The 27,256-nt window shown below is 34.0% G+C and overlaps 1 protein-coding gene across 1 annotated transcript in view; it reads right to left on the reverse strand.

Moving 5' to 3' along the window:
- Window positions 1-1,953: 1,953 nt before the first annotated feature.
- LOC124535633 (interference hedgehog-like) overlaps window positions 1,954-27,256 on the reverse strand; it is a 52,982-nt gene continuing 27,679 nt past the window's right edge. Inside the window, exons 3-16 of the mRNA XM_047111908.1 lie at window positions 21,829-22,061; window positions 20,621-20,815; window positions 19,850-20,022; window positions 19,123-19,324; window positions 18,475-18,691; window positions 16,222-16,352; window positions 15,551-15,638; window positions 14,745-14,851; window positions 14,016-14,134; window positions 12,050-12,206; window positions 10,865-11,068; window positions 8,444-8,624; window positions 2,962-3,050; window positions 1,954-2,509 (exon numbers count right to left, since the gene is read on the reverse strand). Of these exons, the coding sequence (XP_046967864.1) occupies window positions 2,387-2,509; window positions 2,962-3,050; window positions 8,444-8,624; window positions 10,865-11,068; window positions 12,050-12,206; window positions 14,016-14,134; window positions 14,745-14,851; window positions 15,551-15,638; window positions 16,222-16,352; window positions 18,475-18,691; window positions 19,123-19,324; window positions 19,850-20,022; window positions 20,621-20,815; window positions 21,829-22,061 (2,219 nt within the window). The 3' untranslated portion in view covers window positions 1,954-2,386. The remainder of the gene's footprint in view (window positions 2,510-2,961; window positions 3,051-8,443; window positions 8,625-10,864; window positions 11,069-12,049; window positions 12,207-14,015; window positions 14,135-14,744; window positions 14,852-15,550; window positions 15,639-16,221; window positions 16,353-18,474; window positions 18,692-19,122; window positions 19,325-19,849; window positions 20,023-20,620; window positions 20,816-21,828; window positions 22,062-27,256) is intronic.

A 27,256-nucleotide genomic window follows, 5' to 3' on the forward strand; every position in this document is an offset into this window, starting at 1 on the left:
AGGGGCGGCAAATTTAGCCCAATTTTTATTTATCTTACAGAAATAAACATCATTATATGTACATTACGTCCGATGTAATGAGGACGAGAACACAAATCATAAAGTTGCAATTTCAGAATAAATGTAATGAATACGATTGTAAACTGAACTAAAGTATTGAATTCCAGAAGGCAATTGGGGCGGCAAAAATTGAATAGCCTACTAGCGGCAATTTTGTAAATACGGGAACATAATTGTTACACAGCATAACCATAAGCAAAAAAGGTTGTTTTGTAAAAAAAATGATTGTAAATCTTTACTATAATTTTATAAATAGATTCCGCAGCACATAATACCAAATTAGAGATCAGGTAAAATAAGATAAAACTACAAACTTTGTTTCATAATTTACATTTATTTTGTTTTATAATAAGTTTCAGTCTGCTGACGTTTCATACAGTCGTTAAATCATTTCATAATCCTTAATCATATACAGTCAATTATAAAGTAATTTTACAAAAAAAAATATTTTTTGTATATAGTCTGTGACTCTTAAAAAATATGCGAAATCCAAATAAGTTTGAAATAAAATTTTATTTTTACGAAGGAATTTCAAATTATAACAGTAAATAAATATACTAATACCGTTTTAGTAAATATTTTGTTGAACAGATATAACTTTCAATATAGGAAATATCAATAAGTCATTATTATGTGTTTCGAATAAAAAATATTGTGATCGATTTGCAAGAAGTTAACCAAACTGTATACAAATTACAAGTATCAACAGCAACTCTAATTTTCATCAAGAAAATAATTATCTATGAATGACATAAGTATCATCATATAATGTTATGTTGTTATGTTATGTTGTTATCATATAATGTTTATCAAAGAAATTAAATTAAAAAAAAAAGTTTTAAGTTAAGTTTTATATCTATGGCAGTATCACTTCTATTCAAGCTGAATGAAGTTAATAAAAGTTTTAAATTAAAACGACACTTCCATAACATGATACGGCCGAAGCAAACAGTATTTATATTAAATGCAACTACAACGAATGTTTTGCGTCACACGTTTTTATATCGTAAAATAAAACGAAAACACGAAAGTCGGTCACTGTAAATAAATCCAATCTCACAACCATAAAAAAGATAATTTCATTTGATTTATAAAATAAAAATAAATTAAACCTACATAAATTAAAAAAAAACTGACGGAAATTCGTATTATTTTGATCGTGTTATTTACGTCAATAGTATTTTAAGTACGACGCCGAATATTTAGTCGAATAATTTCTAAACGTACACGAAATTCTAGGCACCTTATTCTATATGCGATTTGAATTCGTGTATCCTATTCGAAATTTTTAAAATTGGAATAGATTCTAAAATTTTCAAATAATTATTGCTTGATTATTTTTACATCGAATTCAACGAAGCTGCAAAATGCATATATTACAAAAAAGGTTATATATAATTCTTCACTGTTTTTACGTAAAATACGTTTCACATTTTATGTTTTTTCTGCCTAATAACATTTGCAATTAAATCAGAATTTTACAATTACAATTAGTATTATCATAATTAAATGTCTTCATAAATACAACCAAAAGTGAAAAAAATACAATAATACCAGAGCAAAAACATGGAAAAATTTTCACCACATTAAATAATACAACAATATTTGTGTAAGTTTATACTATCGCGTCATGAAAGATTTTCCCACAATACTATTTTACATCTATATATAAATTATTCAATTAAATGGGAATGCAACTTAAGAGTGTAATCAGATCTTTACAATTAATAAGCGCTTATACAAAATTAAAATTGATAATTCGTTAAAAGTGGCCTGAAGAACTTTTAGTGATTTGCCTTTTTATTCCATTAAAAAAATCAATGAATAACTGACGAAAAATATGTAGCAAATTTGACATTTCTGTGACACTCCTGTAATGTTTTGTTTATACATTAAGAAGAGATAGATAATATTGCCAGCTTTAAATAATTATTACATTCTAGTAACGATAACTTTTAATCGTTCGATGATAAGGCCACTCTTGATTTAAACATTCATACAGTAATTTCGATACAATTCATGTTAATTAGTCAAACTCTCAGTTCTAAACAACTTAATTATAATTAAAACCTAAAACCTAATAAAAGCAAATAAATGCTGAAACACCGAATCCACACACCTCACGTAAAACATACACTAAAGAAGCAATAAATATATTTTTGTACTCTCGAGAGTCCACGCACTTTACGCGATCGTTATCACAATATAATTTTGAAGATATCCGTGTAAAACTACCATAACGGTAGGATTATTAAACTAGCGAATTAGAAATTCATTTGACAGTTCTTTTTGTAATATTTATAGTCCACTTTTAATTGAGCTCGTTTTACACATACTGTCTCGTAGAAGGTCCGTTTTTCCTTGGATGTGGTAAAGTGTCGTCGCTACTGGTTGTGTTGCCGCAGTTGTTGTTATGAAGGAACGACATTTCTACTCCACCATCACCGCCCTTCGAACAAGTTCCATATTTAAAATATTTTTAATTCTAGTAAGTCACAAGAGTCGCGCTTTTTGAGCGTAGAGTTGTCCAAAGCAATTTTTTATCATAAATATTTAAATATTAATAAGCTTAAGCTTAAGAACATTAAGCCGTGATAGCACAGTGGTTAGAATGCTTATCTTGACCGACGATTGCGGGTTCATACCTACAAGGAAAACATCGTGAGGAAACCTGCATATGTCTAATTTCATATAAATTCTGCCAAATTCCAAGTGCCAATTCTGTTGAATATGTTCCAAACCAGCAGTGCGAAATTTACCGAATGTTCTTGTTATTGAAAGAACATTATCAACAAACATTTATAAGTATATAATCCTCCTTGTTTAAAAACAATAATACTAATGCGTGTATATAAACTTCTCAAAAAGATTCATTTTAATGTCCTATAAAAATGAAAGTACCTCTCCATGCATAGGGTTTGCTGTAATGGTGATGGGCACTTTCGCTGGCAGGTAGCCGTTAGCACCGCCCTCCGGCGAGCCTTTCTCTTCTGAAAATTAATGTGTACATTAAGATTGACTCGTGATAGCCCATCTAAGATGTTTTATCTTTTATAAATCAATAAATGCTTTAATTATATGAATAAGTGACCCTTTATATTACATGTAAATAAAAGCGCAGTAAAAAATTATATATAAGTTCTAGAGTATTTTTCAAAATAATCTTTTGTTTAATTCGTCGAGACAATTCTACAAATGTACTTTTAATGAGGATGAGTTGAATTTTATAAAAGTAATGACTTTTTAGTTCTCTGAACACTTTGGGGATAATAATATGATCGCCTCCAAGCTATTACGAATAAAAAAAAATGTTTACAGTGCAAAAGTTGTAATTATAAATTATGAGATCAAAAATCTGGTGATTTTCGCCAATTCTTCTTAGACCCGCAATATATTTAGTATTCATTACAATTTATTTAATATTAAGTGTTATTTTAATATTTTATACATATTTTGGAAAACATAAAAGACTGCAATGTTTTATACAGTCATTTTTAGTAATATTATTCTTATTAACACTTAAAACAGCAAAACATTATATATTTACTTTACTAGTTAATGGTAACCTCATAAATGATAAGTTATACACGAAACGAGATATATTTTAACTTGCAACATTCTATGCTTGTTTAAATATTAAAATTCCCAAGTTAACTGCAATATGTGGAGTGGAAGGCTCATTGATATTCAGTATAAATAAAATTTGCGTATTTTGTGTTCGGGAAGAATCCTGGAATTATAGTCCCACTATCAGAATTGGACGTATTATAACTTAATAAATAGCGATTATATATTTCATGCTTCGAAAACTAAAGGAGTATTTTGAGTAATTATTACTTCAATTGTAATGTAATGGATGTTTGAATTTAAATCCGACGGAAGTAAAACCTCGTGCGGAAACCTGCATGAAATTTTATCATCCAAATTTGTATTGGGATGATTTCATAATGTCAAATATAATGGGCCCTAATCAATGACAATGAGATTTAGCGCAGATAATTATATTAACTTTCTTGATTAATCATTTATAAGAAAAATTTAATTTAATAGCAAGTTTTCAAAACAAATAGTTTGACGAGTTAAAAGAAATAATAAATAATATTTTAAGAAACAAGGCCTAATAATGCCTTGATGATTTCAATCTTGTATGAAAATCCCGAAATATAAAACACTTTCGTCATCTACGTTATCTCTTTACAATAACACGCCGAACAATAATATATTTTTACGTTTAATTTAAAAAATAAACTAAGAGTTATCTAAGACGTAAATTAAACGTCGACAAAGCTGAAATCCGGTAGAGTGTATCCTACTAAATGAAAAGGACTTCACAGACTTTAACGGCCAGTTGCCTGAATGATGCGAACATTCCCTGGAAGATTTTTTGCTAGTGCTAGTCCTCTTCCTCCATACAAATGGTGGCAATCACGTATTCCATAGACGAATGCGTTAAAAAATCGTTAGTGGGATTTTACGAAAATCACGAATTGATATGGGCTCTCTCATACTTCTGGATATACACGTCTTTTGAAGTAAAACCATGTATTCATCGATAGATATCACATAGTCAGTTCTAAATCCTAAAGTAAACAAAAGAATAAATGTCGATCAGATATACTAATTGAGTAATATATTTTTTTTTTTTTTCAAAAAGCCAGCTACGTACATATGTCCGTCTCATATCGAAATTAAAACACCATTTTAATAAGTAGGTAGTATTGTATTTGTAATGTACAATGCTATACATTTTTGAGACAGAACGTCTGTATCCGTGCTAGTATAAACTCTATAACACAGGCACCTTCCTCTTAGTAAAAAAAGAGTAAAGTAACAGCCAGTACATATCCTACTACTGAGATAAGGCCTCCTCTTCCATTAAGGAGAGGGTTTGGAATATATTCCACCACGCTTTTCCAATGCGGGTTGGTGCAATGCACATATGGCAGAATTTCGATGAAATTCGACACATGTAGGTTTCCTCCAGATGTTTTCCTTCACCGCTGAGCACGAGATGAATTATAAACACAAATATATAAGCACTTGTATATAGTGGTGCTTGCTTAGATTTGAACCCGCAATCATCGGCTAAGATGCACGCGTTCTAACCACTGGGCCATCTCAGCTCTTCCTTCCTCTTATCGTTCATTAACAATTTGCTACGCTTTGTAAAGATTAAGCTTAGTATTAAAACTTAATTCACCATAGATACTTAAACTTATTATAATCTATATTTGCCAGAAATGGGTACGTGTTGTGTGCGTGTGAGTGTGTGAGGTGTAAATTGCCTCGGCATGTGATGCTTTGGTAATAAAATTCAATCTGAGCGTTAGTTTTGACGTAAAATACGTAGACAGAAATAGCCACAGACCAAATGTGTGAAACATGATATAGGAAATCAAACATACTCGTAAAAACAAAATAAAAACATTTAATATGTCAGACGCGATTTCGAATGTCTTTATAGTACACTAGCGACGGGCCCCGGCTTCACACGGGTACTTGATATGTATCGTTATGTTATGACCAAATTACATAAAATCATTATAAATTGTAGCCTTTGTGTTATTCTGATGTAAAACCTATATTACTGTAAAATTTCATCAAAATCCGTTCAGCAGTATTTTCACGAAAGGGTAACAAACATGCATACATCTATCCTTACAAACTTTATAATATTAGTAGGATTTGGGGTAGGCGGGATATCAAACGTCGTGAGGTTAACTGCCTAAATCTATAACGAATTAAAGAAACGTTATTAATTATTATTAATTTTATCTCCAAATCTTCCTTTAACACGGAAGATTTACACATAAGCGTTCTGTACTATTCATTAACCAATTATAACATAATTATATGATACCGTCTTATTTCATTTTAATATAAAATGGTACATAAAAGACTTTTCTTCTTTCAAATAGCTTGAAGCAGTGAATGTAGTAGCGAGCACTAAACAATAGAAGTCAAGACAGAGGGGTCAAAAGCTATAAGAGCGATACTTTCGCGTATAAACTGTTGACCTCATTACTCGAAACTTGACACTTTATGGCGTCTATTTTCGTTAATTTTACGAGCGGAATGACTCTATGAGATTTTTCTTTTGATATCTCTATTTTAGTGATGTAATTAAATATCATAAAGAAATTATTTTAATATTTATGTGCATGAAAAAAAAACCTTTTTTTATCTAAAATTAATGTATACCTACTATATATTTTATATCGTTATAACAATTTATAAAAAGATATACATATATTCTATATAGGTTCTGTAAATGAAGATCTGAAAAACTATTTGTAAACCGATTCCAGCGATTGCATAAAAATTGTAAAGTGCTGCCGCGTGTAAGCGAAGCAATTTTTTTACAGTGGAAAATGAAAACCTACTCGTAACACTTAAACGTACACAAAACACGTCCGTTACGCCTCCAATCGTTCGTTTATCGAAACACATTCGTTCTTCCGGACGTTTATTACTCCCTGTATCGGTCGTTCATTTATTCATTCATTCGCTCCTCGCTTTACCGGTTATGAAATTCCAATATGGGCGAAGATTAATAATTGACACAAAAGGTATAGGCGTACTAAAGTGATATACAGGATTTAAACGAGAGAGTTATGGATGGGATAAAGCAGATACATACGAAATCCAATTCAAACGCTAATAAAGTTACGATGAATGGAAGCATGGCATTTATCTGGCTTTCCCTTCCCGTAAATTCAATACAAAAAACATTCGTGCATTTGCAGAAATTATAAACGATTGACTTGAAATACAAAACGCGGATTTGTAACAATTATTAAAAAAAAACTCCTTAATTGATATTATTGTATTCGATTAAGCGATAAAATTTATGTATGCGACATGACCATTCTTAATGAATATTTGTTTCTTTTTAAAATCAAATTTATTCCTCATTGTTACGTCACGGAATTAAAGTTATATATAAACTTACACAACAAACAAGTTTCCATTTATTGAGCGGAACATGAGCCAACTGTACCCTCCCGGTCTAATTTCCTTAGAAACAACTATATGAATGGTCGTGGAAAGCACTTCCCACTATAATCACAGTTCTTATCCCAAACAAACAATCCTATCCTAGCTTCAGTAAACAAGAGTCCACCGAAGCGACAGCGCCTAGGAACTTATATTTTTATTAGCATTTACAATCTGCTACTGAAAATGTTTTTATACAAACAGGAAACCGTGCAAGGAAAAGTTTCGTGTGTTAAAACCGTCACGACATGATGCGAGCGAAATGTTTATTTTTAGCCGCACAAACGTGGGAATGAAGTTTACAAGTGTAGTTGTGGGTGACAACAGTGCCAGAAGTGTTTCTGCGAAGCACCCAATTAGGCGAGCGTTAGTCGCGGCGCGATAACACTATGTTTAATTTCATGAATTTTATGTCTGGCGCAGACATTACATTGTTTGAGAGTATTCCTCTACGTATTCGGGCAGTCGCAATCAATACGCCGATTATAATCTTAGTCTCGCTAGATCGATTATTACAGCGATCATTTTTAACAATTACGTTTATAACTGGTAATTCGTAAAAAGAAAGGTATGTTACTTATAGGCACAGTATATAACAAGAAGTATACTCGTAAAATGGAAACGTTATGAGTAATTGACAAGAGAGGGTCACTTATCTAGTTTCTAAGCAAAACAATAGGTAAATATAAATAAATAAATAATAAATATGAGACATCACATACATTACTCTGATCCCAATGTAAGTAGCAAGTAGCTGCAGCACTTGTGTTATGGAAATCAGAAGTAACGATACCACAAACACCCAGACCAAAGACAACATAGAAAACTAATGGTAATCTACATCGAATCGGCCGGGAATCGAACCCGGGACCTCAGAGTGGCGTACCCATGAAAACCGGTGTACACACCACTCGACCACGGCGGTCGACAATATTCTTAGTTGACTTTTTTTTTTTTTTCTTTATTTAAAGAGTTTATTCGTTAAGACGAATATGCCACTCTGTAAAATTAACATTAGAGTAATTAAAGTTAAGTTACTTAATACTACTTATGATGTTACATTGTTCTTCCTATTACTAAGACCGACCTTAACTAATTTTATTAATTGAGAAGCTTTTTCTGTATCGGGTTCCGCTAAAATTGTATTTAAGTATCCCACACATGATTTTAATTGAGATACAAATGACATATTTTGTCTATAGTCCTCGTTCCGGGCACATTCCACGTTGCAAGCCGTACAATTCGGGGAATTAACTTTTCTCATTAAAAATGCGAACTTATTCAAGGGAATCTTCGATGTGCAAATGTCGTCAACATTCGAATTTCAAATTTCAAATTCGAATGGCACGAATCGCTGTTGGACTTAAGTGCACAGATAAACACTCACTGGGCGTGGGGCGTCGCGCGCGTCGGCACAGCAGCAGCGTGGCGGCCAGCAGCAGCAGCAGCGCCGCCACGCCCGCCGCGCCGCCCGCCGTCACCAGCGCCGGCGGCCCGCGCTCCTCCCCCTTCGGCGCCGCCTCCGTGCTGCTGCTCGCCGCGCCCGCTGCGCGCTGCGTCTTCGCGATCTGGCACACGTCACAATACATGGAATTACGAACTAGTCATAAATGTATATAGAGCCGAGATGGCCCAGTGGTTAGAACGCGTGCATCTTAACCGATGATTGCGGGTTCAAACCCAGGCAAGCACCGCTGTTTCATGTGCTTAATTTGTCTTTATAATTCATCTCGTGCTCAGCGGTGAAGGAAAACATCGTGAGGAAACCTGCATGTGACAAATTTCATAGAAATTCTGCCACATCTGTATTCCACCAACCCGCATTGGAACAGCGTGGTGGAATATGTTCCAAACCTTCTCCTCAAAGGGAGAGGAGGCCTTTAGCCGAGCAGTGGGAATTTACAGGCTGTTGTTGTTGCATAAATGTAATAGTTTTTTTTTATGGTATAGGTTGGTGGACGAGCAGATGGGCCACCTGATGGTAAGTGGTCACCATCACCCATAGACAATGACGCTGTAAGAAATATTAACTATTCCTTACATCGTCAATGTGCCATCAACCTTGGGAACTAAGTTGTTATGTCCCTTGTGCCTGCAGTTACACTAGCTCACTCACCCTTCAAACCGGAACACAACAATACTGAGTACTGTTATTTGGCGGTAGAATAACTGATGAGTGGGTGGTACCTACCCAGACGGGCTTGCACAAAGCCCTACCACCAAGAAAGAGTTTAACAATACGATGCATTTTAAGGAGGCAATAATGCTACACATATTGGTCACATCCAAACGTAAACCCGGGTTCATATCGACGTGTCGACCTTTATGTACTCGTAGCGCGACGGCTCGCACGCCATTTAACTTTATCAAACAATACTCGCTTTTGTTGTCTCGCACACAGAGAATCAACTGCGCGTGTATTAATTTGGATTTAGATTGCAAATCATTTCTTTTTAATTATATTATTATTGAGTGTTCTGTATTTTTTTTTTGAGTATTAAGGTCCTTCAATTGATATTATTTAATATATATGAAGTTCTCGTCTGGAATTTGGATAAGAAAATCATCGAACGAATTTTAACACTAACAGATTTTCCTATCGAAATTAAATTCTGATAAATTACGCATAATTTTTAACGTACATTATGAACGTAACGTACATAATATGAAATAATAAACATTCGATTTACATATTAAATTAATTAAGAAACAACACCATGAAAACTCATAGGCTGAATATAACGTATACATACACATAGAGGTTTCATTTTTATAACAAAAATGTACAGAAATATAAAGAACAATGAAACATACCGACAAATATTGGTTTTAATAGTAGTCTTACTTAGTATATCGAAAACTAAGTTTAACAGAAACGTATTTACCCTAATTATTTATTATCTGCGTAACATCGCTCCGCTGCGGTGCCGAGAACAAGCAGAGAGGTTTCAATTTCAATAACCTCAAACACATCGTGCAGTCCCCTAATTGTGCGTCTTCTAAAGTGTTTCATACGCTACGGTTATAAGTTCTTTGAACTTTTGTTCAATAAAGCCATGCTAAATGTTCAACAAGAAAATTAAGATCCCTTTGAAAACAATATATCACAAAATTAAAATGTTAGCGGTCAGAGATTACAGGTTGCCAGTATCAGTCGGAAAAATACTTATTCTATTTGATCTCATTGAATCAAAATATTGATTACAGAAAAATATTTTAATTATATCGGTCAAACTATGAATTTCTAAAAATATAAGAATCTTGAAAAATTTTGGACAAGTATCGCATACTCAGTATAACGCCACTCAACGTTAACGTAAGGACGTTGGAGAAGATAAATATCGTGCTTTGCTCTATCTCTCACTCTCAAAATGCTAATACACATCCTTGCTTTTAGATTCGATTCAAATGATTTAGATCTGTAAGGAAAATTTTACATTACTAAGATAATGAAACGACTGATCGAATACAAACTGTATTATGTAAAAATCATTTTAAAGTTACCATAGATCTTCACTTGCAGATAATATAAGACATCGCATATTTGTCATAATTTTTAATATTCGAAAATGGAACGCATGTAAACGCGCATCGGAGCTGCAACTGACCTCAAGTTACCCTAGAGCTTAACTTGCAGATAATATAAGACATCGCATATTTGTCATAATTTTTAATATTCGAAAATGGAACGCATGTAAACGCGCATCGGATTTGCAACTGACCAGGATGGCAGACATCGCAAATTTGTCATAATTTTTAATATTCGAAAATGGAACGCATGTAAACGCGCATCGGATTTGCAACTGACCAGGATGGCGCTGAAGTCGGAGGGCGCCTGCGCCGAGTAGGCCTGCAGCTTGAGCTCGTAGGCGGTGTCGGGCGCCAGGTGCGCGAGCTGCAGGCCGCGCGCCGCGCCGCGCGCCGTCACCTTCTCGTACGCGCCGGCCGACGACACGGCGCGGTAGTACACGTAGAAGCCCTCCGCTTGCACGCCCTGCCCGTGCGCCGACCACTGCGCACACGCAATCGTTACATTCGCCACACTCTATCTTGACTTGCAATGCTAGCTCTAGACGAGCAGGCTGCCTTTCAAGTTTTTACCAAAACTAAACGAACTATTAGTTCTTAAGCTCCCAGCTGCTTACCGACTACCAAGCGTTTGGAAGCTGACGAGCAGATGAACTAAAACAGCAATCTCAATTTTATTGATAAAAAAAAGGACAGATCGTTCACTTGGTTTGATTAATTTGTTTTGAATGATTTTGTGCAATTATAAGAATAATTAAAATTGAATGGTTGACATCGCCTTTCCTCGTTCAGTAACGAATTAACGAACTATGTAGCAAAAAATCTGTGATCTAGTTCGCGTAGTTCATCTGTTCGAACTAGTTCGTTCGCGAACAACATTACAGTCGAGTCTCGATCTCAGTGCGGAACGGAACTCAAAATACTATTTTTTTTATGTTATAGGTACGCGGACGAGCATATGGGCCACCTGATGGGAAGTGGTCACCATCAGCCATAGGCAATGACGCTGTAAGAAATATTAACTCTTACTTACATCGTCAATGTGTCACCAACCTTGGGAACTAAGATGTTATGTCCCTTGTGCCTGTAGTTACACTGGCCCACTCACCCTTCAAACCGGAACACAACAATACTGAGTACTGTTATTTGGCGGTAGAATAACTGATGAGTGGGTGGTACCTACCCAGACGGGCTTGCACAAAGCCCTACCACCAAGTAATAAAATTTTACTCATTACTTAATATTTAATTAGATGAGCTAACCATTAAAAATCATGTATCAGTATATATATTAACATCGCAAATCTAAAGTTGGATTGTGTATATTATAAACTGATTACACATAGTAAATAACCTACATACATACCAAAAATATTCAATATACGAAGCATTGAAAATAAATATTTTTCAACAAACAAAGATCAAAGTATATTGTAGCAAAACACATTGCGAAATATAAAACTTACCGTCCAATTTATCTGTATGCTGTGGGGTGACAATGCAATAGCTTTATCGAGGACCGGAGCCCTCGGGCTCTGAAAACCGCCACGTTGTAAATAGAACTTGCCACTACTCCTGCCAAGTTTGTTGTCTTGGTTTGAATACACTGCCGCTATACGGAACCTAGGAATTAAATAATATTAATAATCAACAAACACATGTAAAAATTTTGTTTCGTTGAATAGATTAAGAATAAAAACTTAATGTAATTAAAGAATCATTTATTATTATGGCACCTATTAGAATATAGTCTGTAACGAAACGTTGCTAACCTAAGTCCTCCTTTACTTTTGAGGACATTTTGACAGATTTTCATACAATATGCACACACAGCATGATTTGGATAACACAATGATTACCAGCTTAGAATCCAAAATCTTTGGTTAAGCGTGTTCTGACCACTGAGTCGGATCTAATCTATAGCATCTACATATACATAGTAGAACATATATTAGTAGATGCAAATTTAATCATACACCAGTCCGAACATTACACCGCATTTGGGATTCAGCTGCACTATGAGATACAATTATGTTAATTACTACCAATAATTAGACAAATGATGAAAAAATATTAATGCATATTTTGTATTTCTAATTTCAAAATTAAATTGGTGTAAAATTCGTACAATATTACAGCTCCCAATTATCACTATAAGTTGAAATTTATAAAGATGCTTCAAGTCAATCGGACCTAGTTTCGGGTATCTCGTGATGAGTGGATTCGCTTATTAATTATGCCTATATTCAGGAAACATTTCTACGTTATAGGTTGGCGAATGAGCATATGGACATTATAAGTGGTCACCACCGCCCATAGACAATGGCACTGTTTCTACATTATTCACTCTTTACATTATTGTGAATATTTAAATCAATTTGGTAAAACAATTTAAAGATCTAATTATTTTCTATATTAATGGTTACTAATTGTTTTCCGCTAATATAAACCAGCAGAAATTTGATTATCGACAACAAATAGGTCTACTATCTCTATTCGAAAACAAATCTATTTACTTTCCCTGCATTGTGGTTTAGCAATTACTAAATCGTAATTAAAATTTCAGACTAACTAACAATAAACTAAAATAGTATTTTTTTAAATAAACTCATAATAGAATGTTGTTTGTTGTGTATTAAATTAATTGAAGGCAGTTTTTTTTAATTATGAATATAGGTTTGTGTAGGCTGGCTCGTATGTTGATTTATAAATAGATAGAGACAAAAGATATCTTTTTCTCCACTGTTTGTCAAACGATTACCTTGTTTGCTATTTACAAAATAGGAAAATTAGGGGTAATTTTTTTTGTAATACACAAATTGAAAAATTTCTTTCAAATTTCCAATTATATTTATGGTCGAATCTGTACCATAAATTACGCGAGTTTTGTAAATTAATCGGAAATAGATTTTAGCAAATTGCCACTGATTATCTGCGTCACATTTGACATCAGTCTTCATATATGAAGACTGATGTCAAATGTGTAGATTTCCAACTACATATATCCAATTACCAAACACAGAATAATGACACGGCGTATTTTGATAAAATGTATAAATATTAGAATATGAAATCATAAGTTCTGGACAGGATTAGACCTTCCTATCTATATTATAAAAAGAAAATAGCTTTAGCGATTTCGGTCTTTTTTTGTATCTAAATAAGACTAGGCTAGAGTATAAATAAATGTCTTTTCAGAAAAAAAGAACTTCTTTTAGAATCAGTCGTTCAAGTATATTATAGTGGATCGCTCGGGTACGTCATAATATATAATTTACAATGACCATCTATTTATGTACATGCCTGCACATACAAATCGCTCATAGATTACCTTCCAAATATAATGTAGCACTCAAAATCTAATGACTTTTATCTTGAAAACTATAAACCAGTTGTAACTGAATTTGTTAAACTAGGAGCCAAAATACTTACTTGTAATATTTATCAGGAGTAAGCCCGTCAATCTCGAAAGAGTGTATGTGAGCGGGAATGTCATTATTTTCGGTATGCCACTGGATGTTTGACGAATTCGTCACTTCTCTATACTGAACCTAAAATTAGTATATAACTTTAAATAAATACAAACATTTGTAAAGATGGTTGAAAAGTATTTAAAGCTATTTGGGCAAAAGATCTTAAATAAAGAAATTAATGTTTGCTTAGCCCTAAGTATAAAGATATTCAGAATATTCACGATAGAACTATATGCTAACAATATAATTGATTACATTACAAACATAAACAGCCTGTACATTTCATAATGCTGCGCCAAGGCCACCTCTCCCTTAGAGGAGAAGTTTTGGAACATATTCCAACACGCTATTCCATTGCGAGTTGGTGGAATACACATGTGGCAGAATTTCAATGTCATTTGACAAATGCAGGTTTCCTTCACCATCGAGCACGAGATGAATTATAAACACAAATTAAAAACATGAATATTCAGTAGTGCTTGCTGGGTTTGAACCCGCAATCTTCGGTTAAGATGCACGCGATCTAACCACTGGCCCATAACGGCTCATTAATATTATTCAGGCCAGCAGTGGGAACTTATGCTGATTATAATTACTCAATGAGAGATCATAAGATAGATATTTAATTAAACAGCTGATCACTTAGATAGGGAAGATTTGCAAGAGACAACAGAAAAAAATCACTTACTTTATAGAACTGTATCGGAAGACCGTGGTTGTCATGAGACCAAGATACCATCACGCTCTCGTCGGACAGACGGGTTACGTTGGGTCGAGATGGAGGGATCAGAACCGCTGTAACAAGATTGAATCTTAGGCAAATTTTCAATTGAATTAAATCCTTAACCTCAATTATTAATAAATTCCGAACCGGTGGTAGATTTTTGACTTAAACTTAGACTTTAATGTTTTACAAAATGAACTCAATTTATTTCAATTTTTGAAGATCTTTCTTTGATGTTATTTGTAGTTGAAAAACGTAATGTAGTCGATTTTAATCTCGGTTTCCTAATTTACTTCGATTATACAAATAAATTAGTTTTCTTCAGTTTAGCAAATGACTTATATCCTCGCCCGTTCGGATATTTACAATCATTGGAGAAACGTAGTGGAATAATCTCGAATTTTCATTAGGTGAAGAGTAGGCCTTTGACCGAGAGTAGTTTATTTATAGTATACTTCTACTTTTTTTATAAAAAGAAAGGAGATCTTACTTAAAATATTCTATATTCAAAAAAAATTTTGAAAATCGAATTCAGCTTTTGTAAGTGGATTAAAATGGTTATTTAATTCTTTCATAATCATTACCACAGTCTAAACTAGGAAGCCGGAACATTACCGCCAAGTCTGGAATCCCGGTTAAAATACTAGACAGGAATTGTCTTAAAGGCATAACAAAGTGCAACTCGTTCTGGTTACAATGTGTTGGGTAAGTTAAATTAGTTTTTGCGTTATTCAAGAAATAGTAACTCTTGTGGAATAAAAATAAAATACCTTTGTGTTTTCTTGGATTTTTCCTATTATGTCTCTTTGGCGGCTGGGGCGGTATGTGCATCGTCTTTGGAGTCTCCGCTGAATAATCCTGGAATTTTCATAAAATTAAAATACAAATCCAATTATCGTTAGCCAAAAAAAAATCCCAACTTCGAATGGTTGCAATGCGGATACTAAATATACTGCAGGATGTCTTAAAATGTCCACAGTTTTTCAGCCATTCTCTACTACATTGTAATATAAACCTTCCTCTTTAATCAATTTACGTATTAAAAGAAACCGCTTCAAAATCCGTTGTATAGTTTTAAAGATCTAAGCGTATATAGAGACAGACAGCGTTAAGCGACTTTGTTTTTTTTATGTTATAGGTTGACGGACGAGCATATGGGCCACCTGATGGTAAGTGGTCACCAACACCCATAGACAATGACGCTGTAAGAAATATTAACTATTCCTTACACCGTCAATATGCCACCAACCTTAGGAACTAAGATGATATGTCCCTTGTGCCTGTTACACTGGCTCACCCTTCAAACCGAAACACAACAATACTGAGTACTGTTATTTGGCGGAAGAATAACTGATGAGTGGGTGGTACCTACCCAGACGGGCTTGCACAAAGTGTTGTTTAATACTATGTAGTGATAATTGAAAAACAATCGATAGTAGACCTGGTCGGAGATTTGCACGGGCACGACGGTGAGCAGTGCGGCGTCGTACGCGCAGCCCAGCGCATTACACGCAAAGCACTGCACGATGCCAGCGTGCCGCTTCTGCGCGCGCTCGATCACAAGCTCCGACTCTGCGCGCACAACAAGGTAAGCCGCAAAGCGACACACAAAAACGTTAGGCTGATAATTAAACTCAATAAATCAATCGTTAAACCGGCCCCGCTAGCAATTTCAAAGTTTCAATGTTCGATTCGTTTCATTGTCGTATTTGCCGCCAGCGAAAACTACGTTTATTAACAGTTCTCAAAAAAGGAGGAGGTTATCAATTCGATCGTATTTTTTTATGTTTTTTTTACGTCGAAACTCCGTCATTGGTGAACTGATTCGGTGAATTATTTTTAGTTTGTAATTAATTAAAGTTTTTGTTCAAATTTTATATTACTACCGTGACATTCAGATTATCAATAAATCAATGTAATAACATAAAATATTTTTAAATAACAACATTTGATAATATTTTACTTTAAACCTATTTCAACAAAATATAAAGTTAGAATAAAATAGTGTATACAAAAAAAGAATAAATTTAGTAGAAACTACTAAATTTTTGATAATAAACCTCAACCTTTATACTGGAATACAAGAATATTGAGTACAAATTTTTTAGCGGTAGAATATCTGATGAGTTGGTGGTACCATCCCAGACGAACCACCAACAAATAAACATTTTTCCATTTATAATATTAGTTACAAAATTACGATTGAATATTCCTCTTGAAATTTCCTAATCAAATGTGAAGTTTTTACTAAGTATCATAATTATTAAGTTTCAAACCATTAACTGAAGCTAAAATGCAGGTTAAATTGAGGTCAGAGAAAAAGTCTCTAATTATGAACAAGGATAGAGAAAGGAAGAAAGAGCTCCGTGTCGGAGTCAGCTTTAAATAACTTCTTTAAAGTTACTTGAGCTAGCACTTTTGAAGTTAGTTCATTGTCGTAAACAATACAAGGAGTTAATAATTACAGTTGAATTTGATTAGCGTTCATTTCGTTTTGTTCAAGACTTTATTATTTTAAGCATTTTTAATATGAGGCTACTAAGAAGTTTATATTAAAAGTTGAAACGTACAAAGATGTATTCCTTTTTTAAATCCAGATACATTCACAAGCAGCAGAAAGCAAAACAAGTAATCAAAGTTACATAATTATCGACTTCAAGTTTAAGAAAATTATAGAGAAGATACTAAAAACTACTACAAATATTTGACAACAACAACAACAACAACAACAGCCTGTAAATTCCAACTGCTGGGTTAAAGGCCTCCTCTCCCTTTGAGGAGAAGGTTTGGAACATATTCCACCACGCTGTTGCGGGTTGGTGGAATACACATGTGGCAGAATTTCTATGAAATTTGTCACATGCAGGTTTCCTCACGATGTTTTCCTTTACCGCTGAGCACGAGATGAATTATAAAGACAAATTAAGCACATGAATCAGCGGTGCTTGCCTGGGTTTGAACCCGCAATCGTCGGTTAAGATACACGCGTTCTAACCACTGGGCCATCTCGACTCAAATATTTGACGTTTTATAAATATAAAATAAATATGAGACAATATCACACACATTACTCTGATCCCAATGTGTGTAGTTGAAGCACTTATGTTATGGAAATCAGAAGTAACGACGGTACCACAAACACCCAGACCCAAGACAACATAGAAAACTAATGGTAATCTACATCAACTCGGCCGGGGATCGAACCCGGGACCTCAGAGTGTACCCATGAAAACCGGTGTACACACCACTCGACCACGGAGGTCGTAAGCCGAATCAATTCCATTTAATGAAAACAATAACATGGAAGGTAAGATTTTATTCGACTCAGCTATTACTATTGCATATATATTTATTTATAGTACGGCGCAACCTAGATGTAACATCGGCAAAATTCGTTAAACCGATCAAATCCGAATTAAGTACGCTATCTCAAATTATCAATATTTATTTCTTACGTGAATATGATCTTTACACAAACGTAATAACTCGTAACACCATACGACTAAATTCGCCAATTTAACACGTAAACATGGTTGAACTGACGCGAGAATCTATAGCGATGAATAGCGTGCGATAGGGAGCTTTCTATTGGTTATGTGAATCGACAGTAATCGGTTTCATTGCACTCCGATGCTACATCTAAGTTGTGTCGTACTATACGTATCCAATTATGCTGAACCCTGTTACAAATTACCTGTCGCTTTAATATCTTTTCCGGTTTTAATCAGCTCAGCGTTAAGGACCCAATGGACGGTGGGCGGCGGTTGTCCGTGAGGGATCCCACATGTGATTCGGGCTTCGGAACCCTCGCTTGCATTCGCGCTGCCGGCGGCGCCCTCCCAGTGCGGCGGTTGGAGAGCTATAACTTTCCATAGTCGACGAATACCGTTCGCCGAGCAGGAGTATATGCCCTAAGGAATAAGACTCAGGTATACAACATATTCAGCAAAACGATAAATTTAAGATAGCAAGAACGCTTCATATTTCGTTTAGAAACCTTAATATTATTTTGCGACCGAAGTTAATATTATTAGTAACTAGCTCTGCTCGCGACCTTGTACGCGTTTTTTAACAAACAATAATATTATTGTAGCCTAAGTTACTCCTTATTATATCAGTTAAGTGCCAGTGAAAGTTCGGTCAAAATCGCTCCAGCCGTTCCAAAGATTAGCCGGAACGAACAGACAGACAGACAAACAAAAATTGTAAAAAATGTTATTATGGTATATGTACCCTGTTTACATATGCATTGAGTTAAAAAGGGCTATTGTAATATTACAAACAGACACTCTAATTTTATTATATGTATAGATAGGATTAAATAATAAAACTTTATAATAACCTCGTGTTCATTACTAAACTGTTCCACGACTAGACTGTGCGAATTTCCAGGAATAATATCAGTGCCTTTACTCCACTCGATCCGAGGTGGTGGCGTTCCCACGAGTCCGCACCACAATCTCATTGAATCGTCTGGTGCAACTGGCACGGTGAGCACGCCTTCTTTATCCACTGTACCTACATATTCTGGTGACTCGAGAAATCTGTTGAACAAAAGTCATGAAATCAAATTAACAATGAGCTAAAAGTACCGCTTCTTGTGTTATGTAAAGAGGAACAACAATAGCCTGTAAATTCTCACTGCTGGGCTAAAGGCCTACTCTCCCTTTGAGGAGAAGGTTTGGAACATATTCCACCACGCTGTTCCAATGCAGGTTGGTGGAATACACATGTGGCAGAATTTCTATGAAATTTGTCACATGCAGGTTTCCTCACGATGTTTTCCTTCACCTCCGAGTACGAGACGAATTATTAAGACAAATTAAGCACATGAATCAGCGATGCTTGCCTGGGTTTGAACCCGCAATCATCGGTTAAGATGTACGCGTTCTAACCACTGGGCCATCTCGATTCGAAGAGGAACAATCACAAAAAAATCATCGACTTTATAAAATTCAAATCGATTTACATACAAGACCATGTGACTCTGACATTTTTATATAAAAGGCGTTTGATATGTTAGTAAATCTTCTTCGTTCTTTGCTTTCAGCGTTAATCTTAAAACTTACCGGAGTCCATCATGACCTTCGTGCTGCACTTTCAGATAAGTCCTCTCAGGTAAATCAACGGTTTGATCGCTGATGTCATTTGTAGCCGTACATCCATACGTACCACTGTCTTCTATTGTAGCGTTATTTATAACAAGAACGCCATTAGGAGTTTCTATTGACTTTCTCGCACCCTGAAATTATCGCTTAGACGTTTAAACTCTATATATCTATATAAAAAAAACTCTTTTGAAGGCAAGTGACGTGATTGTCTGATGGTTATAATAAAAATCCCAATCATTTCATTTTATTTCTCGTTACAATCTTATTTCCAAACTAAATATTATTACTAAATTGGTCAACAGTAAATGCCACAAATGAAAGTTTAGAAAACTTATATTACAAATAGAAAAATGAACAACCCTTGAAAAAAAAGCGTCAGAGTTTTAATACTTTTTCATCCTTGAATGTGGATTCACAACACGCTTATGTTATTTTATCTGACAAGTGTAGCCTAACACACTAAATTGCCTTTCAACGCTGAGCACAAAATTAATTTTAAATTAAACAGATTGAATCTTGTTAGGATTTTAGTCTATAACCTTCAAACCACTGGGCTTGGTTTTTATTTGAACGATGCACAAATTTAATTTAAAAAATAAACATAGAGCTCAGCTCGGAGTAGTAGTTTAAACTTTATCAAACAAGTGAATCGGCACACAATTTTACCATCCTCTTAAGACTAACAACTTTTGAGTTACCGTTTTAGTGTAATATATTAAGTTTACTAACCGCTGATGTTTCCTTCCACCAACTCAACCGTGCTGGCGGTTCAGAAAGCGGTTCCTTACAATGCAACACCACTGTGTTGTGGAGAGGAGCAGTGATAACTCGTCTCTCTTGAGTATTCTTGCGGAGATCAATCTTTGCAATTGAAAGTCGTGCAGGAATTGACACTAAAATTATTGATCCATACCATACTATGCACTGAAAATAATATTTATTATAAATATAAACCACTACAATAAAACCACTACAATAATATGAAACCTTATTCAATAACATTTTATTGGAGTATATGATTCAGCTTCATTTAAATTTTCTTTAGGCAATGATAACATTATTAAAAAATAATATTGAAAGAAGACGGTATTCAATTACATGTATGTATTAAATACTAGGTAATACAAACACCGCATGCGTTACAATGCCTCTTTTTAAATTTTTATTAGATACATATACTACGATTTGAAGTCTATTGACCTCAAATTAATTTACCAATTTTTTTTTTTAAATGTATCTTACATTACGTGATAATAATATATTATCTGTGGTTAATCGCTACAAAAAAAAATCATTTTAAAAACTGTCCGAGTCTTTAACCACATTCGAGTAAAATTGAACAAAGGAATCGTTTTTGTATTCAATGAAAAACGTAGGTGATGAACCCAATGAGTGATTAAGGAACGTCATTATTTCTTGTCCAACTAATTTAAGCTCTTATTAATTGTTGTCTATAGGAATTCGCGATAATTCGCGATAAATATCCTCGAAAGCTGAGCATCAATTTCAGCATTCTTTTATCTTACATTCACTCGATACTATTGAATCTCATTCCCGGAATACTTCGACGAATCCATTGTAGCCAAAATGTGGTCAGATTGATTGGCTTCTGGTTAAATATATTCATTAAATAAATGAAAAACATTTGGTATTCAGTCACATTAGCAAGTGAATGAAGTTCTTTTAATGATTTGAACGTCTGTATTTACTATTGTATTCTGCGTTCTTCGAAACATCTTACTTATTTAACAGGCGATATGTAATTACTTTAAAGTTTGCTTCATAATTAATATAATATGTATAACAATATAATTTTTCTCTAAACTATGTAATCACAATCTATAATAAAAAATTGAATAATCTTCTGCATAAATGCTCTTAAATAAAACCTTCTTTGAAGATCAATGATTAGTTGCGAAATCTTCAACCTTTCTTACCTGATACAAAGCAGTGGGCGTGTCCTCTTTAATCTGCACGACGAGACGTGTAGATACGCTGTCCTTGTCATTGGTGCCAGCAACATTATTCCAATCTGTCCATAAGTCATTGTCAGGTCGCCACCTCCAGGCTAAGCGCTCCCCAGGTACTCTTACAGCACACTCGAACGTGACTTCATCGCCGACTGGTGCTGTCACCGATTCCGGATATTTCGTGAATTCCATCTCGATTTCTGTGAATTATAAATATAATAGTTGAATCAGCAGAATTTTGTTTTCATTCGTCAAATAGACCATTGAGAACATTACTTGATTTAATAACGCATTATTTCACTTTTATAGTATTTGGATATTAATTATTATGAAACCCTATTTATACAGTTTTTGCTTTACTACATAAGGTGTGGCTGTTAAGGGAATCCCGGCAGATGTAAACGTCGAAATTGATGGTCATTAGAAAAAATTGAGTCAAGAATTAAAATTTTCTTAGACAATAATAGTATACAAGAAGGAGGAGATAAGAGCTTCATACCGTTTGCGAACACGGCATAAGTTTTGGTCTTAGCCCCATGGGACGTCAATACATGTTTCAAAATATTTTTATATTTAATAAATACAACGCCCTGAATACATTTTAATGTATAGCATATAATTTTATAATGATAAAAAATCATTCAAAAGAATCTCAAAAGAATCATAAAAAGTGTTTCGGATATACAAAAACATAACGTTCAATAATCAATGCCGACGTTATTAAAACCACATATTCAGCTTCAATACACTCAACCTAGAAACCAGATTAAAAAGCTCTATTTAATATTCAACTGCTTATAAACTTCCAAATGCATGTTGACGAGTTTTTACCCGAACATTATTACGTAATCCAAGACCAAATCAGGCAGTGTAGCAAGTTAAATGGATGAAATAAAAATAATCGAGCATTTTTTATCAACATTCCACCTATCATGTAGCGACTAACGAATAAAAGAACGTACCTTGACGTCCTTGAAACATTATTATCCACACATTTTGATCTTGAAACGTGAATGACGCATCCAATCTGACTTGATTAATATTGTGCTTTATGTGCATAAATCCTAAAACTGAATCTTAAAATCAAGACCAGTAAGTTCAATTTCAGTCGACACTATCACTGAATGCTTGTATGTAGCATTTTGAATGTGGGCTGTGAAATTATCAGATATTTTTTACGTAGCAATAAACGTTCGAAGAATTTAAAACATTTATAAATATCTCCTCAATGAATGCGACATGCAAAATCTATTTATAACGTCGAGGAAATTACGTTAAATTATTCGTAAAACCACTGCTGGTAAACATGGAAAATTTAATGAACAGTACGCCATAGAGCTTAAGTTGTAATATGCCTTGTGTCCTTAATTCTACAGGATAATATCTTTACGAAAGAAGACAAAATAAATAATTAAGGAGGGGTCTTATAATGAAATGTTGATTTCTTTATGATTGCTGCCTTTTGCCTTATTCCATTTAAGACTTTATCGTTTCTCCGTAAGCTAACATTTAAACAGCTGAACGCACATTTGATTGTCCAATGTTAATAATTGGTCAAATTTTATTGAATAAATCATACTTTATTCTTACTTGCCCGGCTTCCCACGAGTAGACTAAGGGTGTACATAAAACGTTTATATCGCAATAAATAATAATTATTACTCTATTTGTTTAAGCGGCGCGATAGTAAAGCATCCCAGTCAGCGTGATTTTTCCCGCCATCAACAGTCATATTTCAACCAATTTACAAACAACCTCAATCAATTATATACTTCACTCAGCCATTGGTGAAAAGCGTATGAAAGTCCGTACGGAATTTTTGAATTCCGCGGCATACTATGCTTTATGATATGTAGGTAGATAGATAGATAGATTGTATATAAAGGAGTTAAAGTCAGATTGCACACAATAACTTTATTTGAGCTTAAGCCAAATTCCACGAAAATAAAGTCGTCCTTCTCTCGAGAGAGCAACAATTTGTTTCTTAACTACTTTTCGGTTTAAATTGCTCATCTTATCTCTGATCTTGTACAAAAAAAATTATTCCAATTCACGTAATTTTCTTTTACGCAATTAAGACAATTGTATATTAATGTTTGTTTCTCAATTTGAGTATGAAACGACGGTATAATGGATTGAGTGGATTGAAAAAACGAAGCAGACGCCGGACCCTACGCAATAAAAACAAACATTAAAGATAGCAGACGTCAATTTATCAACTTTAAAGCTTATTTTATTTACAAGATACATTTTGCATTTACAGCCGAGATAAAAAATCATCTGTCGTAATAATTACGATCTTCTATCTTGCATTAGCAATCTAGACTATTAAAATATACATCGTAGAAAATTACTTTTATAAGTTTTATGAACTAGAATATTTTTATATTATGGCCGTAATTTATGATTTGACATGTTGGAATTATATTGTTCGACCTTTGTCTTATATTGTAGATATTTTAAGAGTGTGTGTGACAGTGTCAAAAGTATACACACGAAATGTTCGCGAATTCGCACGTGACATTGGCGAAATAATCTGTGCCCCAGTACAAATAAAAACAAAATTATTATAAAACAAATATTCGCCAATATCTTTAACTAACATGACGTTAATAACAAAGTAAGGAATACCTGACACAAACAAACAGTTAAAAATGGCTGAATATTATCTTAAAGGACGTTAAAAAGGTTATTATTTAGTGTTCACAGTCTATTTTACATTACTTCGTCTTATTGCCATCGCTGGTGATATGGGCTGGTTATTTTTTTGTCCAGAGGTTCGGAACTGCGTTTCAACGGGGAAATGCTACTTGCATTCTTTCCACCATTTTATGAGGTTATGATTAGAACAGTAATTATTTATTTATTTTTTTGTATATAGTTACACCTTAGTGTAAATACATTAAGTTAATTCCAGGTTATGATTCAAGGACATACCAGCACCAAATTAATATGCATAATAGTCAAAAATGCATTCAAAAACGACATTTAAATAAAGTTTACGTAAGTAATAGTTGCTATATTTTTCTTCCAACTGCGAGAAAGATATAGCAACATTTTATTTTCAAATCAATTTGAAAATTACAGGCAACAATCATCACCATTATGGATTATTCCGAGGTGATTTATGATCACAGATTACTTTATTGAAACAAGTAAAACGTCCAATTATTATTAATACAATTATTAATACCCTCTCTACGAGCTATTTATTATAAATCAATGTGTATCTGAACATAGAGATACTTTTAACCATTGGGAAAAAAGTTTAAACCTTAATTGGTCAATAGTTAAAAACATCACTTCTCCTAATAGAAAACATAATGACGAGTTACTGTGAAATTGGTGTGTACACAAAACACACACAAACACACACCCATAAGGGCTACCGAGTTCCCGGTTCGATTGACCGGTTTTAAGTTTTGAGATCCGCACGACGACAAAATCTGTTGTTCTGGAACTAAATCAATATTTAAAATAGCATTTTTTGTAATAAAATATACTGAGCTTTCAATTGTATTCTTTATTATTATCTCAATATCATTATGTAAAAGTAAATTCCAAAGATTCCACAAAGGTTGTACTGTGTAATTCTAATAAACTCAAACATGTATCTTTGATACTTTTCACAAATAGACGATGCAGGGAAAACTTGAAGCAACATTTTTAAAACAAATAATTTACAACACACTTGCTAGTCGAATTCAAACAAGTTTTAAAAAAGACCAACAAGTAGTACGTATCTCTTCATATTTATCTCCGGAACCCGCTACTGGATTAGTGCTTTTTATTTAACCGACAATAAACGAGCTGTCAATGTGTGCGTGTCTACCTGCCGCATCCGCCGGGAGCAAGCGTCACGGACCAATTCAAAAATAAAGAAATACAAAAAAACACTACACAAATTTACCACTTATGTCGCATTACAATGCCGCTTTACTTACTAACAAGCTGGGACGCGTCCGGATTTACGCGACAATGGATAACGAATAATTTGTAAGTCACGCCATGAGATAGTTATCGGATGAAATGGGTCGCTTTGGAGAGACAGGACCCATCAATTTGTTGGAATTAAAAATGTAGATAATTCTACTGGCAATTAATTTTAATGGGTTAACAAATCGAGATCATCTAAATAACTGCTAATACTTAAACTTGAAGATGGAAATTCGTAAAACAAGCAGCTTTTTGAAGAATTGGGTAAATTTCTCATAAATTACGTGTCACCTTAACATTAATTTCTCCAAATATAATCCAGATAAATTATAGCAAATTTCTATTTCGTAACTAGTCCTTGAACCGCTTCATCCCTATTTAACTACAAATGTTCTTTATTTTAGCAATCCGGATAACTGTCTTTCCCCCGAAGGGCTTTCACAATTATTTTTGGAATTTTGCACAACACTACATTTTAGTACAAATTTACAGTTTAAAAACTTTATTTTAAAAAAAAACTTATTCATTATTTAATATAAAATCAATTATATATTTATTTCACGTTCTTTATGTTTAATATGAAGCTTTCTATCTATCTACACACATACGGATTTCTTTGCAATTAATTTACAAGTCTGTGGTGTCCGTAGTCACCACAAATTTGTCGCGTTATGGATTCTTCCAAGAACAGCCGGAAATAAATTCAGTAGCCATTCTTTAAATTTGTTTTTAATACATTTATTATACGTGTGTGTGGTGTGTGTCAATGTAGCATTTCCCCCATATAATTGACTAATAGTCGCCCTCGGCTTCGCTTGCGTTTAAAGGTGATGGTTGTCATGTGGTAGGCAAAAAAGAACCTACGTCCTTTCTTGGAATAAGTTAATAATAGGAAGTTAAGTTTGCTTAATATCATATCTCATCAAATCCTGTTCAGCGGTTTGGTCGTAAAAGAGGGACAGACAGACAGACATAAAGAGTTTCACATTTATAATTTTGAATATAGATTCAATTTTTTCATTACAATCTATAGTAATAAATACACTGTTATACGTAATACTTTGTCTTTGTTCTTAAACTTGTCTTTGCTGCGTATTTTGCCGCTTTTGATTCTCAGTTCTCAACCCTGTGAGGTAAGATTCGGAATCTGGCCAATAAATAGCCATGTGGGTTTTTCTTTAGTAACAACTACTTGGAAACGGGCACACCCTTATCTTTTTTTACCGTGTCGGATTTTCCGTCCGATCAGATTATTAATGTAAGAAAATAGAGAGTTCATATGAGTTAACTCTAATTTGTCCTGCACAGTTGGAAAGTCTTCTTTAACAATGACCTCTGTGACCTGTACGAAAATTCAACGAGAGGACTACGTAATTTTAATTTTAATGAAGTATATTAATTGTATCAATACGAATGTATTATTACAATATTTTCAATGGTCACTTATGAGCTCTTCGCC

This window comes from Vanessa cardui, chromosome 15 (assembly GCF_905220365.1).
Source record: "Vanessa cardui chromosome 15, ilVanCard2.1, whole genome shotgun sequence".
Classification (NCBI taxonomy): Eukaryota; Metazoa; Arthropoda; class Insecta; order Lepidoptera; family Nymphalidae; genus Vanessa; species Vanessa cardui.